At 35.3% G+C, this 14,941-nt stretch overlaps 1 protein-coding gene across 2 annotated transcripts in view; it reads right to left on the bottom strand.

Moving 5' to 3' along the window:
- The window catches only part of LOC147034202 (uncharacterized), a 115,604-nt gene that overhangs the window by 73,105 nt on the left and 27,558 nt on the right, over window positions 1-14,941 (bottom strand). The window contains exon 1 of one of the 2 annotated variants that reach the window (XM_085878721.1): window positions 7,618-7,746. The exons of the other annotated variant lie outside the window; for it this stretch is intronic. Coding sequence (XP_085734847.1) covers window positions 7,618-7,735 — 118 coding nt within the window. The 5' untranslated portion in view covers window positions 7,736-7,746. Of the gene's footprint in view, window positions 1-7,617; window positions 7,747-14,941 lie in introns of those variants that run through there. 2 annotated transcript variants of the gene reach the window in all.

The following is a 14,941-nucleotide window of genomic DNA, read 5'->3' as shown; positions in this document are numbered from 1 at the left end:
ATGGAGGGCACTGTACAGCGGTCCCAAGACAGTAATTTCATTAGTATTCGTTTAAGATAGTCTTCCCTTATGTCTGGTTAGGTTTTGAGACAAAATGCATTGTGAGAGCTTTTAGGCAGGTGTTTATTTTTATCCTCTATTTTATTTTACTTTCCTACACACAAGAACTTCCCTTCATGACCACCTGCTCACATCGCAATAGGAGCACCTCATTAGCATATGCTTCCAAAACCTCATTCAGACTTCACGGCATTCTTCAACAGCACATCACCTCAGACCTTCGCCGTACTCGAACCGCAATGCTACAACATTTCTACTATCAGGACAATGCCTTTATAGAATCCCCGACATCCAAGCTTGCTTACTTTTGTCATTAACTACCACAACCGCTACGACACCTCAACCACCACTCCATAACTCACTGCAACACCACTGCTATCAACACTACAACTATTGTCATCACCACAGGTGCCCACCACTGCCCTTTGGAGATGTAAGGGAACAATGGGTGATGTGAACTACTGTCGATGCTTGTTTGGAACGTTCTGGCGTTTAGCCTGAAGCGCAAGTGTGCATTAGAACCCATTCAACATCGTATGGCTAGCCAGAGCAATTCACTCAATTACGGCCCCCATTTGGTGTCCAGCACATGTTCGTGGCTGGAGAGCACCACCAGATACCCTCGCCCCATGTCAAAGTCAGAGATGAGTTGCGTAGCAAGGCGCAGAAGCGAATGAGGCCATTTTCAGTGCTAGGTCCACGCATGGGCAGGGCCAAACGCAGAGGAAGTGTCCGTGTACCAATAAGAGCATTCAGAAACTTCTACCATCCGTCCTGTTCCACCTTGAGGCTCCTCCCTCGCCAAACAACTATAAAACACCCTGTGAGGGAGAAAGAGAAGGCTTTTACACTTTTGCTTTTGGTTTGGTCAGTGGCACGAGGAGGAGGACAGAGCTCGTGCAACGGAGCAGGTGGAGCGGAGTGCTGGGTGGGCAAGCAATTCAGGCGCTGTGCTGAGCGTATTCATTACAGCCAAGCCAAAACACATTTACATGTACAGACTTCCTCACACATCATTCGGACTATCTTCTCACACGTTCTGTCTCTTGTTTTTCATCTCGTCTGCAGTGGAAGCAAAAGAGCAATCTGCGAGAGCAAGTCCCAACAACCGTTCTTTTCAGAAACCCCACAGACATCCACCTCTTTCCATTTTCTTCTCTGCACCTCATCTGTATTTCACCTGCACCTCACCACACCTCCGCCGACCACACACCATGAGACATCCGCGGTTTTCTCCCTCCCTCCTCCCTTCCCCTCCAAAGTGACTGGGAAGCGTTAGCCCGGCAACCGTGCAAGGAAACAAAAAGGTCGCCAACGCCTCGTCTTTTCTTTCCAACCTTCCTCGGGGAATGTTTCTGATGGCGCCTGTCTCGTGCAAGATAAGATTGTCGAAGTGTAGTGTTGGATGGTACAAGTTCTGCCCTGTATCCTTTCATGTTATCTGTAAATATTTACATGTCCTTTTGCCATACCTGCTTAAAATAAACCTGCTTGTGTTATAAATGTACCCAGATCTTTTCCCTATTGGTCCAGCATAATCCGCATGCAGTTTAGTCAGGAAGTTATGCCCCATGTGATTTTCTCTTGTTAGCCGGTGCATACTCGCAGCTCTGCTTGGCTGCACCTGATCCTGTGAGTTATTAGAGTATGCATCGAGGGCTCGAGACCCCCTTGGTGTGGCCATCACGCGAGGTCGTGTAGCTCTGCTAGATTTGCAGCACCAATCGGCACTCAAGGTTGCTAAACAACCCGCCGGAGCACGAAATTATTCATGCCTGGTGGCTTCAGGACAACGTGTCCGAGAGGAACTTGAGCAATTCCCCTCGTGACGAATCTCAAACCCTGAATCCGTAACATGTACCCAGATACCAAATGAAACTCAAGCGTACTGACTCTGAACTGTGTGAATATTCTTGTTTGCGTGATTCAATAAAAATTTACAAGGCTTCAAATTTGTTTAATTTCAATGTAGACACCCTGTATATGACAATAAACTCATTATTATTGTTGATGCTGTTATTATTATTATTATGCCACACCCTCCCCTGCATTTATCGATATAAAGCATGGTTTTGGAAGTATTGTGAAGGTGATTTGTGTTCTCCACTCTTCAAGGATATAAAAATCAATTTCAATGAAGGTTTCAAGACGAAAAGGCAAAAAAATAAATAAATTCCAGAATTTACCACCATTTTACCACTGACAGTGTTGCTTACAACACCCATTCCAAAATGTTGCATTAATTACTCGTGCCTGTTGTGTCCTTTATAACGTTCTTAATACAGGAAGTTTCCTGTTTGGAACGATTTTCAATTTTGATTCACTGCCGGGCAGGCAGACAGAGTAGAAATATTATCTCCCTCGTCTCTGCGCGAATGTGCGATCATAACAAATTCAGAGCCAAGGTAAAGGCCCGGTCACACCTTGACGTTTTAGCCAGCGATGGCAACGTATTAAAATGTATGTAAAACGCTGGCTTACGTTGAACTTTTGATGTTTTTTTTTTTAAAGATTCGGACGTATTCATAACGAGTTGGTCTTATGTATAACGCATTGGTAATGGACACAGAACGTTTCGTTGTGTTATAGATAACTTATACCAACGAATGCTGAACCTGTTGTCGGCCTACACAACCGATGCCCAACGATAGTCTAACTTAGGCATAGCGCGTTGCACGCATCGCCGACGATGTCGTGACGTAGCCTATTAAAAGGCTGATGCACAACGATTCGAATCATAACTGCCGTAGAAATGGAAGTGACAACATCGCGGTCACACCTTGGCGATCTTGCCAGCGTATGCCGACCTAAGAAAAATGTGTCTAAAACGTTGGGGGCACGTCAAATACGGTATGAGTAAGTTTGGTATACGTGAGTAGAACGCTAAAGTACGCTATCATACGTCGTAGTAAGTAGAGTACGTCAAGAAATTTTAAACATGTTCAAAATTTTACGACGTACTTGCCGTACGACACACGTTCCGCATGCGATGGGGATAAGTTTTACACACGATATGCGGACGCTTACACACGTCCACAAAGGCTACTTATAAGCTACTCATAAGTCGAAACACGTCGCGGTAATGTCTTTTTAACGCGAAACTTATTTCTAACTTATGTTTGACGTGCTTTGAACCAATTCTTTACGTAGTCCCAACACACATCGACATATGTAGACGTATTCCAATGACGTCTTCCGGTCGACAAAAAAAAAAAATTAACGTGTTTCTAGCTTACAACTGCCATATAAAGACGTGTTCCCAGCGGTTTTGGGAATTGGTATATAAAAATGCTGCTCATAAAAGGGGAACCCAACAGTGTTTGAGTCCTTTTTGAGTCGATGTCCATGTCAGCAGTAACAGTATCAGTATCAGTATTTGTATTAGTATTAGTATCAGTATTAGTATTTGTATTAGTAGTAGTTTGTTCATGTTGGCAGTAGTAGGTGAGTGTGAGGGAGAGGGTGTGGGTTATGATGGATCGTCCTTGTGTTTAACGATTTAAATGGCTGCATCTCCACTATTGAAAGTAGACGCTTGCGCTCAACAATTGGATTTTTTTTTACACTCAACGACTTTAAAACGGTACCACTCAGCTATTTTCATTGTTTACAATGAACGATTTAAATTGCTGTCACTCACCTTTGTTTTTTGACGCTGGCGCTCGGAAATTTTAATCGTTTCTATTGAACGTGCTAAATCGCTCAAACTCCACTATTGAAAGTAGACGCTTGCGCTCAACAATTGGATTTTTTTTTTACACTCAACGACTTTAAAACGGTACCACTCAGCTATTTTCATTGTTTACAATGAACGATTTAAATTGCTGTCACTCACCTTTGTTTTTTGACGCTGGCGCTCGGAAATTTTCATCGTTTCTATTGAACGTGCTAAATCGCTCAAACTCCACTATTGAAAGTAGACGCTTGCGCTCAACAATTGGATTTTTTTTACACTCAACGACTTTAAAACGGTACCACTCAGCTATTTTCATTGTTTACAATGAACGATTTAAATTGCTGTCACTCGCCTTTGTTTTTTGACGCTGGGGTTTTGAAATTTGAAGCGTTTCTTCTGAACGTGTTAAAACGCTCAAACTAAATAGACGTTGCCGATGGACATTTGGAATCACAGCCAAGCTAGACATCGAAGTGTGAACATCCTCGTCATGCCGAAGAAAAGTTTGAAGAATGCTGCAAATAAGTGTCCTGGCCATGGCCGTGGACGCTGACGTAAGGACGATCCATTATACCGACGTTTTTCAGCCTACGAGTAACTTAAAAGTAACGTCTGTCGATGTGTGGCAACGATCGCGTAACGTGCCAACAACACGTTAATCATAGGTTAGAAATAAGTTTCGGGTACGCTAAACATTACCTCGGCGTGTCTCAACTTATGATTAACTTACAAGTAGCATGTGTTGACCTCTGTCAACGATCGCAGACCGTGCATACAACTTGTGGCCAGCGTAGCGGAACGTGCGAGTCATACGCCGGCATACGTCGTGAAATTTCAAGCATGAAAAAATTTGAGGACAACCGAAAAGTACAACGTTTAAAGCCAACGTACAACGACGTATGGCAGTGTTTTTCAGCATGCTCTCAATGTTATCAAAACTTACCCATAACGTATTCAACGTGTGCCAGCGTTTTAGAAAAAAAATTCAAAAATCGGCATACGTTGGCTAAAACGTCAAGGTGTGACCGAGCCTTAAGACATCCTTGTCTTCAGATTCATATTCTGATTTTGTTTAAAATATAACATCCCATTTAAATAAGCTGTTCCTCGATCATAAACTGATGGTTATAAATGGATTAGACAGACCGATGGATGGACATGAACCAATTGCTTCACTCCGGTTTTCACTTTGCACATGTGAGGTGGGGGGGGGGGTAACAAGAGAAGATGTCCCTTGGTGTCATTTGTTAAAAGAGTGACTTGATCGTGAGGGTCTACTCTCACCAACGATAGAATAAAGGCAGCACCCTCAAAATGAACACACTCTTAAAAAATTACATCAAGAAACAACACATCACACTGAACAACATCCCCATCCCACACACACCAAACAAATTTACTAGGCCTCACATTTAACACATCCATGTCATTAACTCAGACCACATCACAAACATTTAAAAACACCTGCACACCCAGGCTGAACACACCTGGGCCACTCACAGGCACAGACACCACAAAGAAACATCACTAATATACAAACAGCACATGACATCAGTCATTGACTCTGCCAGTTCATCCTGGTCCTCAAACCAATCAAACACATCTCAACACCCTACAGATCACTCAAAACAAAGACCTTCTCATCAAGGTTTTCATAATAAACAAAACCCACCGAGTATCAAAGCCCACTTGGACATGACGTGTGTACTTTCTTGCAGCTACAAGTGCCAACTCCAAACGCCCGTGTCACCACATGTCCAACCAACAACACACCTCAAAACATATTAAGCCGACACCACAAAAACACGACAATTGCATCTTTCAAAACATCCTCCCACCGATCAATGACAACTATAAAAACACATCCATACCCACATCACCATAAACACAATTAAGAACCTGGGCCCAAACAGTATCCAGGCCACTAAACCCCCACCACCCATCGATGACACAGAGAAATGACTCTCCAGGTCTGATCATGTTCACCTTTCATGCCGACACTGTGAGCGCCTCCCACAGCGTAGACAGCACAAACATAGACTCGACCACATCACAGTCAACACCTGCAACATCGACCAGGCCGCCCCACACACAATAAAACACATTATGGAAGACTGTGCAGCCCTGTCTCTACGCAGACAAGAACACAAGAGCTTAGACGTGATGGATCTCTGGATCGCTCCAGGGAGATTGGCCAGCTATCTCCATGTGGCAGGCCTGTTCGAGCAGAACAAACCGAGGCCAATAAAGAACAACAGACCACAATCACCAACAACAGAAGTAAATGCTCGAGTTCAACAAGCAAGGTTCGTAGTGATGGGTGATGGGAGTTTGTTTTGATAATTGTGATGCAACACAGAACGGAGTCAATCACAAACAAACAATTAAACAGGATAATGTGTTGAGATCTTCCTTTAGTCTTCCTCCTTTCGAGGGATAAATACAAGGAAACGGAACTAAAGGCACAAGGAAACTAAATCCCTAAATATCAGATTTAAAGTTCTTGTAACGAACATGGAAGTCCAAATCCATCATAGAATCCAAATGTGTTCAGGATTCTTACTTCAGATGCAAGAATCAGAATGTTATCCGGCAATTAAAGCTTTAAATATTAATTTGGATTCTGTTACTTGTATAATCGTAAGTTATTACCTCCGCGACCGAAGGTGGACAAAGGTTGTGTTTCCACCCCGTCTGTCTGTCTGTGAACAGGATATCTCAAAAGGTTACAGACGGATTTGGACGAAACTTGGTGGACAGGTTAGGTGTGTGACAAAGATGCATCGATTGGATTTTGGTGAAGATCTAAATCTGGATCAGGATACGAGAATCAATAAAAAATGTCAAGTGATTCTTCACCACGAAGAGATGGGGACAAATATCATACACAGTACAGCACGATATTTCAAAAAGTTGCAGATGGATTGTAACAAAACGAGGTGGACGAGTTGCTTAGGTGACGAGAACAAGCCGATTCGATTTTAGTTCAGGTCCGGATCCCGATCTGGCCTATCAGTGGAATGGGGGGGTCCAGGTGGAGTTCACCGGGTGAACATGAACCAACCCTCCCCTCCGCCCTTACAATGATCACATGATTGTCGTGCGAGAAGTCACTGGACAATCGGCAATCGCTTGTCTTTTACTTTCACTTGGAAATTAATCTGAGCGACGATACTTTTCTCCTCTGGTTCTGTTTTGATCCCTGCAACTCAGTGTTTCGTTATGGCTCCGAAACGAAAGGCAACATTTTCAGTATCGTGTCCTTCAACGAAGCACAGTCCAATTCTGAACTACTTCACCAGGTAATTCAAAGTTTCAGTGGCTACATCGTCCATTATTATAATCATCTGATGATCCACAATGGCGAGTTTAGATTTAGTGCTCGGGGTCATTTTTGCTGCATTTTGTGCTTGTCCGTTCCATATTTTCATTGATTTGTACTGGAAACATTTTGTGTATTTTCCACTGTTGTTGTAAAGATCCGTCGCAAAGATTCCAAAATCAAAGATTCCAGGCCAGATCACACAGGTGACAAAGATTATTTTGTGATTTAAACCATTTCTAATTATCCATAGAAACACGAATTTGGGAGTGAAGGGGTTAATATGTTCTCCAGGACATGATAAGGATCCCGGGGGAACGGAAGAGGAAAACGAAGTGAAAATAAAAGGTTTGAAAGCGAGGGGGTGGGGAGGGGCACCCGGGAAATCCCCGGTTTTACCGCAAACACCGACCCCCAATGGGTACCGACTCGGACCCGGAGAGAGCGCGAGTTCCACGGGAAACCTGATACTATTCCTGTATTGTAAACGTTCATGACTGTAATCAGTAATCAGAAATTGTAACAAAAACGAATCGTAATTTAAATAACAACAACTTACCGAGTCGCAGGTTCCGCTGTAAAAGCCCCGAACAAACGGAGCTCACGACGTGTAAGACTCTTCGAACGAGAAACGAACTTTCTGAAAAACCTTTTATAGCGCGAAATGACGTCATCATCCCCTTGTTTCTGATTGGATGACGGAGCTCGGTGTCTGCAAGATCCGCCCCTTCACAGGAATGAGGAGGAGATTGAATTTACAACAACTGTGTTTTCATCATTTCCGGAGGATTGTTCGAAGAATGTGAACTGGCGGGAAATGTAAAGATAAAAACCCTCGAGCTGTCTGGTGTGGGTTCGAATCCCTACCGAGACCTGCAAACTGTTCCCCTGGTGTTGCGAACCGAGACGATCTCTCACTGCGTGTTCAATCCACTGGACGATGGTCGAGATGTGATATCGGGACCCGTCTCCCAGCACTGGTCGTTCGTGGATTGTAAAGATCCAATCCCACGGTGTCTTTCATGAAGAGGAGGCGAGTTCTCGCCGGCACCCTCAACAAACTCCTCTCACAGTCGAATGTCTGGCCTGGCCAGCCAGTTCGTGAAAGACTTGTTCCAGAACCGTTCGCCCCGACGGATCAACCACGTGATGGTGTCAATCATTGGGACAGGAAAAGAAGTTCGATATAAACACGTCATGAAAATACCACAGGGGGAACAATTATTTAATTCACCAGGAAAAAAAACATTTATTTAATTCACCAGGAAATGAAACATTTATTTAATTCACCAGGAAATGAAACATTTATTTAATTCACCACGAAATGAAACATTTATTTAATTCACCACGAAATGAAACATTTATTTAATTCACAACGAAATGAAACATTTATTTAATTCACCACGAAATAAAACATTTATTTAATTCACCACGAAATGAAACATTTATTTAATTCACCACGAAATGAAACATTTATTTAATTCACCACGAAATGAAACATTTATTTAATTCACCAGGAAATGAAACATTTATTTAATTCACCAAGAAATGAAACATTTATTTAATTCACCACGAAATGAAACATTTATTTAATTCACCACGAAATGAAACATTTATTTAATTCACCACGAAATGAAACATTTATTTAATTCACCACGAAATGAAACATTTATTTAATTCACCACGAAATGAAACATTTATTTAATTCACCACGAAATGAAACATTTATTTAATTCACCACGAAATGAAACATTTATTTAATTCACCACAAAATGAAACATTTATTTAATTCACCACAAAATGAAACATTTATTTAATTCACCACGAAATGAATCATTTATTTAATTCACCACGAAATCAAACATTTATTTAATTCACCACGAAATGAAACATTTATTTAATTCACCACGAAATAAAACATTTATTTAATTCACCACAAAATGAAACATTTAGTTAATTCCCCACGAAAAGAAACATTTATTTTATTCCCCACGAAATGAAACATTTATTTAATTCCCCACGAAATAAAACATTTATTTAATTCCCCACGAAATAAAACATTTATTTAATTCCCCACGAAATAAAACATTTATTTCATTCACCACGAAATGAAACATTTATTTAATTCACCACGAAATGAAACATTTATTTAATTCACCACGAAATGAAACATTTATTTAATTCACCACGAAATGAAACATTTATTTAATTCACCACGAAATGAAACATTTATTTAATTCACCACGAAATGAAACATTTATTTAATTCACCACGAAATGAAACATTTATTTAATTCACCACGAAATGAAACATTTATTTAATTCACCACGAAATGAAACATTTATTTAATTCACCACGAAATGAAACATTTATTTAATTCACCACGAAATGAAACATTTATTTAATTCCCCACGAAATAAAACATTTATTTCATTCACCAGGAAATGAAACATTTATTTAATTCACCACGAAATAAAACATTTATTTAATTCACCACGAAATGAAACATTTATTTAATTCACCACGAAATGAAACATTTATTTAATTCACCACGAAATGAAACATTTATTTAATTCACCAAGAAATGAAACATTTATTTAATTCACCACGAAATGAAACATTTATTTAATTCACCACGAAATGAAACATTTATTTAATTCACCACGAAATGAAACATTTATTTAATTCACCACGAAATGAAACATTTATTTAATTCCCCACGAAATAAAACATTTATTTAATTCACCACGAAATGAAACATTTATTTAATTCACCACGAAATGAAACATTTATTTAATTCACCACGAAATGAAACATTTATTTAATTCACCACGAAATGAAACATTTATTTAATTCACCACAAAATGAAACATTTATTTAATTCACCACAAAATGAAACATTTATTTAATTCACCACGAAATGAATCATTTATTTAATTCACCACGAAATCAAACATTTATTTAATTCACCACGAAATGAAACATTTATTTAATTCACCACGAAATAAAACATTTATTTAATTCACCACAAAATGAAACATTTAGTTAATTCCCCACGAAAAGAAACATTTATTTTATTCCCCACGAAATGAAACATTTATTTAATTCCCCACGAAATAAAACATTTATTTAATTCCCCACGAAATAAAACATTTATTTCATTCACCACGAAATGAAACATTTATTTAATTCACCACGAAATAAAACATTTATTTAATTCACCACGAAATGAAACATTTATTTAATTCACCACGAAATGAAACATTTATTTAATTCACCACGAAATGAAACATTTATTTAATTCACCAGGAAATGAAACATTTATTTAATTCACCAAGAAATGAAACATTTATTTAATTCACCACGAAATGAAACATTTATTTAATTCACCACGAAATGAAACATTTATTTAATTCACCACGAAATGAAACATTTATTTAATTCACCACGAAATGAAACATTTATTTAATTCCCCACGAAATAAAACATTTATTTCATTCACCAGGAAATGAAACATTTATTTAATTCACCACGAAATAAAACATTTATTTAATTCACCACGAAATGAAACATTTATTTAATTCACCACGAAATGAAACATTTATTTAATTCACCACGAAATGAAACATTTATTTAATTCACCAAGAAATGAAACATTTATTTAATTCACCACGAAATGAAACATTTATTTAATTCACCACGAAATGAAACATTTATTTAATTCACCACGAAATGAAACATTTATTTAATTCACCACGAAATGAAACATTTATTTAATTCCCCACGAAATAAAACATTTATTTAATTCACCACGAAATGAAACATTTATTTAATTCACCACGAAATGAAACATTTATTTAATTCACCACGAAATGAAACATTTATTTAATTCACCACGAAATGAAACATTTATTTAATTCACCACGAAATGAAACATTTATTTAATTCACCAAGAAATGAAACATTTATTTAATTCACCACGAAATGAAACATTTATTTAATTCACCACGAAATGAAACATTTATTTAATTCACCACGAAATGAAACATTTATTTAATTCACCACGAAATGAAACATTTATTTAATTCACCACAAAATGAAACATTTACTTAATTCACCACGAAATGAAACATTTAGTTAATTCACCACGAAATCAAACATTTATTTAATTCACCACGAAATCAAACATTTATTTAATTCACCACGAAATGAAACATTTATTTAATTCACCACGAAATGAAACATTTATTTAATTCACCACGAAATGAAACATTTATTTAATTCACCAAGAAATGAAACATTTATTTAATTCACCAAGAAATGAAACATTTATTTAATTCACCACGAAATGAAACATTTATTTAATTCACCACGAAATGAAACATTTATTTAATTCACCACGAAATGAAACATTTATTTAATTCACCACGAAATGAAACATTTATTTTATTCCCCACGAAATGAAACATTTATTTAATTCCCCACGAAATAAAACATTTATTTAATTCCCCACGAAATAAAACATTTATTTCATTCACCACGAAATGAAACATTTATTTAATTCACCACGAAATGAAACATTTATTTAATTCACCACGAAATGAAACATTTATTTAATTCACCACGAAATGAAACATTTATTTAATTCACCACGAAATGAAACATTTATTTAATTCACCACGAAATGAAACATTTATTTAATTCACCAAGAAATGAAACATTTATTTAATTCACAACGAAATGAAACATTTATTTAATTCACCACGAAATGAAACATTTATTTAATTCACCACAAAATGAAACATTTATTTAATTCACCACAAAATGAAACATTTATTTAATTCACCACGAAATGAAACATTTATTTAATTCACCACGAAATGAAACATTTATTTAATTCACCACGAAATGAAACATTTATTTAATTCACCAAGAAATGAAACATTTATTTAATTCACCACGAAATGAAACATTTATTTAATTCACCACGAAATGAAACATTTATTTAATTCACCACGAAATGAAACATTTATTTAATTCACCACGAAATGAAACATTTATTTAATTCACCACGAAATGAAACATTTATTTAATTCACCACGAAATGAAACATTTATTTAATTCACCACGAAATGAAACATTTATTTAATTCACCACGAAATGAAACATTTATTTAATTCACCACGAAATGAAACATTTATTTAATTCACCACGAAATCAAACATTTATTTAATTCACCACGAAATGAAACATTTATTTAATTCACCACAAAATGAAACATTTATTTAATTCACCACGAAATCAAACATTTATTTAATTCACCACAAAATGAAACATTTAGTTAATTCCCCACGAAAAGAAACATTTATTTTATTCCCCACGAAATGAAACATTTATTTTATTCCCCACGAAATGAAACATTTATTTAATTCCCCACGAAATAAAACATTTATTTAATTCCCCACGAAATAAAACATTTATTTCATTCACCACGAAATGAAACATTTATTTAATTCACCACGAAATAAAACATTTATTTCATTCACCAGGAAATGAAACATTTATTTAATTCACCACGAAATAAAACATTTATTTAATTCACCACGAAATGAAACATTTATTTAATTCACCACGAAATGAAACATTTATTTAATTCACCAAGAAATGAAACATTTATTTAATTCACCACGAAATGAAACATTTATTTAATTCACCACGAAATGAAACATTTATTTAATTCACCACGAAATAAAACATTTATTTAATTCACCACGAAATGAAACATTTATTTAATTCACCACGAAATGAAACATTTATTTAATTCACCACGAAATGAAACATTTATTTAATTCACCACGAAATGAAACATTTATTTAATTCACCACAAAATGAAACATTTACTTAATTCCCCACGAAATGAAACATTTATTTAATTCACCACGAAATGAAACATTTATTTAATTCACCACGAAATCAAACATTTATTTAATTCACCACGAAATGAAACATTTATTTAATTCACCACGAAATAAAACATTTATTTAATTCACCACAAAATGAAACATTTAGTTAATTCCCCACGAAAAGAAACATTTATTTTATTCCCCACGAAATGAAACATTTATTTAATTCCCCACGAAATAAAACATTTATTTAATTCCCCACGAAATAAAACATTTATTTCATTCACCACGAAATGAAACATTTATTTAATTCACCACGAAATAAAACATTTATTTAATTCACCACGAAATGAAACATTTATTTAATTCACCACGAAATGAAACATTTATTTAATTCACCACGAAATGAAACATTTATTTAATTCACCACGAAATGAAACATTTATTTAATTCACCAAGAAATGAAACATTTATTTAATTCACCACGAAATGAAACATTTATTTAATTCACCACGAAATGAAACATTTATTTAATTCACCACGAAATGAAACATTTATTTAATTCACCACGAAATGAAACATTTATTTAATTCCCCACGAAATAAAACATTTATTTCATTCACCACGAAATGAAACATTTATTTAATTCACCACGAAATAAAACATTTATTTAATTCACCACGAAATGAAACATTTATTTAATTCACCACGAAATGAAACATTTATTTAATTCACCACGAAATGAAACATTTATTTAATTCACCACGAAATGAAACATTTATTTAATTCACCACGAAATGAAACATTTATTTAATTCACCACGAAATGAAACATTTATTTAATTCACCACGAAATGAAACATTTATTTAATTCACCACGAAATGAAACATTTATTTAATTCCCCACGAAATAAAACATTTATTTAATTCACCACGAAATGAAACATTTATTTAATTCACCACGAAATGAAACATTTATTTAATTCACCACGAAATGAAACATTTATTTAATTCACCACGAAATGAAACATTTATTTAATTCACCACGAAATGAAACATTTATTTAATTCACCAAGAAATGAAACATTTATTTAATTCACCACGAAATGAAACATTTATTTAATTCACCACGAAATGAAACATTTATTTAATTCACCACGAAATGAAACATTTATTTAATTCACCACAAAATGAAACATTTATTTAATTCACCACGAAATGAAACATTTATTTAATTCACCACGAAATCAAACATTTATTTAATTCACCACGAAATCAAACATTTATTTAATTCACCACGAAATCAAACATTTATTTAATTCACCACGAAATGAAACATTTATTTAATTCACCACGAAATGAAACATTTATTTAATTCACCAAGAAATGAAACATTTATTTAATTCACCACGAAATGAAACATTTATTTAATTCACCACGAAATGAAACATTTATTTAATTCACCACGAAATGAAACATTTATTTAATTCACCACGAAATGAAACATTTATTTAATTCACCACGAAATGAAACATTTATTTTATTCCCCACGAAATGAAACATTTATTTAATTCCCCACGAAATAAAACATTTATTTAATTCCCCACGAAATAAAACATTTATTTCATTCACCACGAAATGAAACATTTATTTAATTCACCACGAAATAAAACATTTATTTAATTCACCACGAAATGAAACATTTATTTAATTCACCACGAAATGAAACATTTATTTAATTCACCACGAAATGAAACATTTATTTAATTCACCAGGAAATGAAACATTTATTTAATTCACCAAGAAATGAAACATTTATTTAATTCACCACGAAATGAAACATTTATTTAATTCACCACGAAATGAAACATTTATTTAATTCACCACGAAATGAAACATTTATTTAATTCACCACGAAATGAAACATTTATTTAATTCCCCACGAAATGAAACATTTATTTAATTCACCACGAAATGAAAC

The sequence above is a fragment of the Eptatretus burgeri genome, chromosome 1 (assembly GCF_056783735.1).
Source record: "Eptatretus burgeri isolate ZD-2024b chromosome 1, Ebu_testis_v1, whole genome shotgun sequence".
NCBI classification, from domain to species: domain Eukaryota; kingdom Metazoa; phylum Chordata; class Myxini; order Myxiniformes; family Myxinidae; genus Eptatretus; species Eptatretus burgeri.
This window is presented reverse-complemented; position numbering and strand designations above follow the sequence as displayed.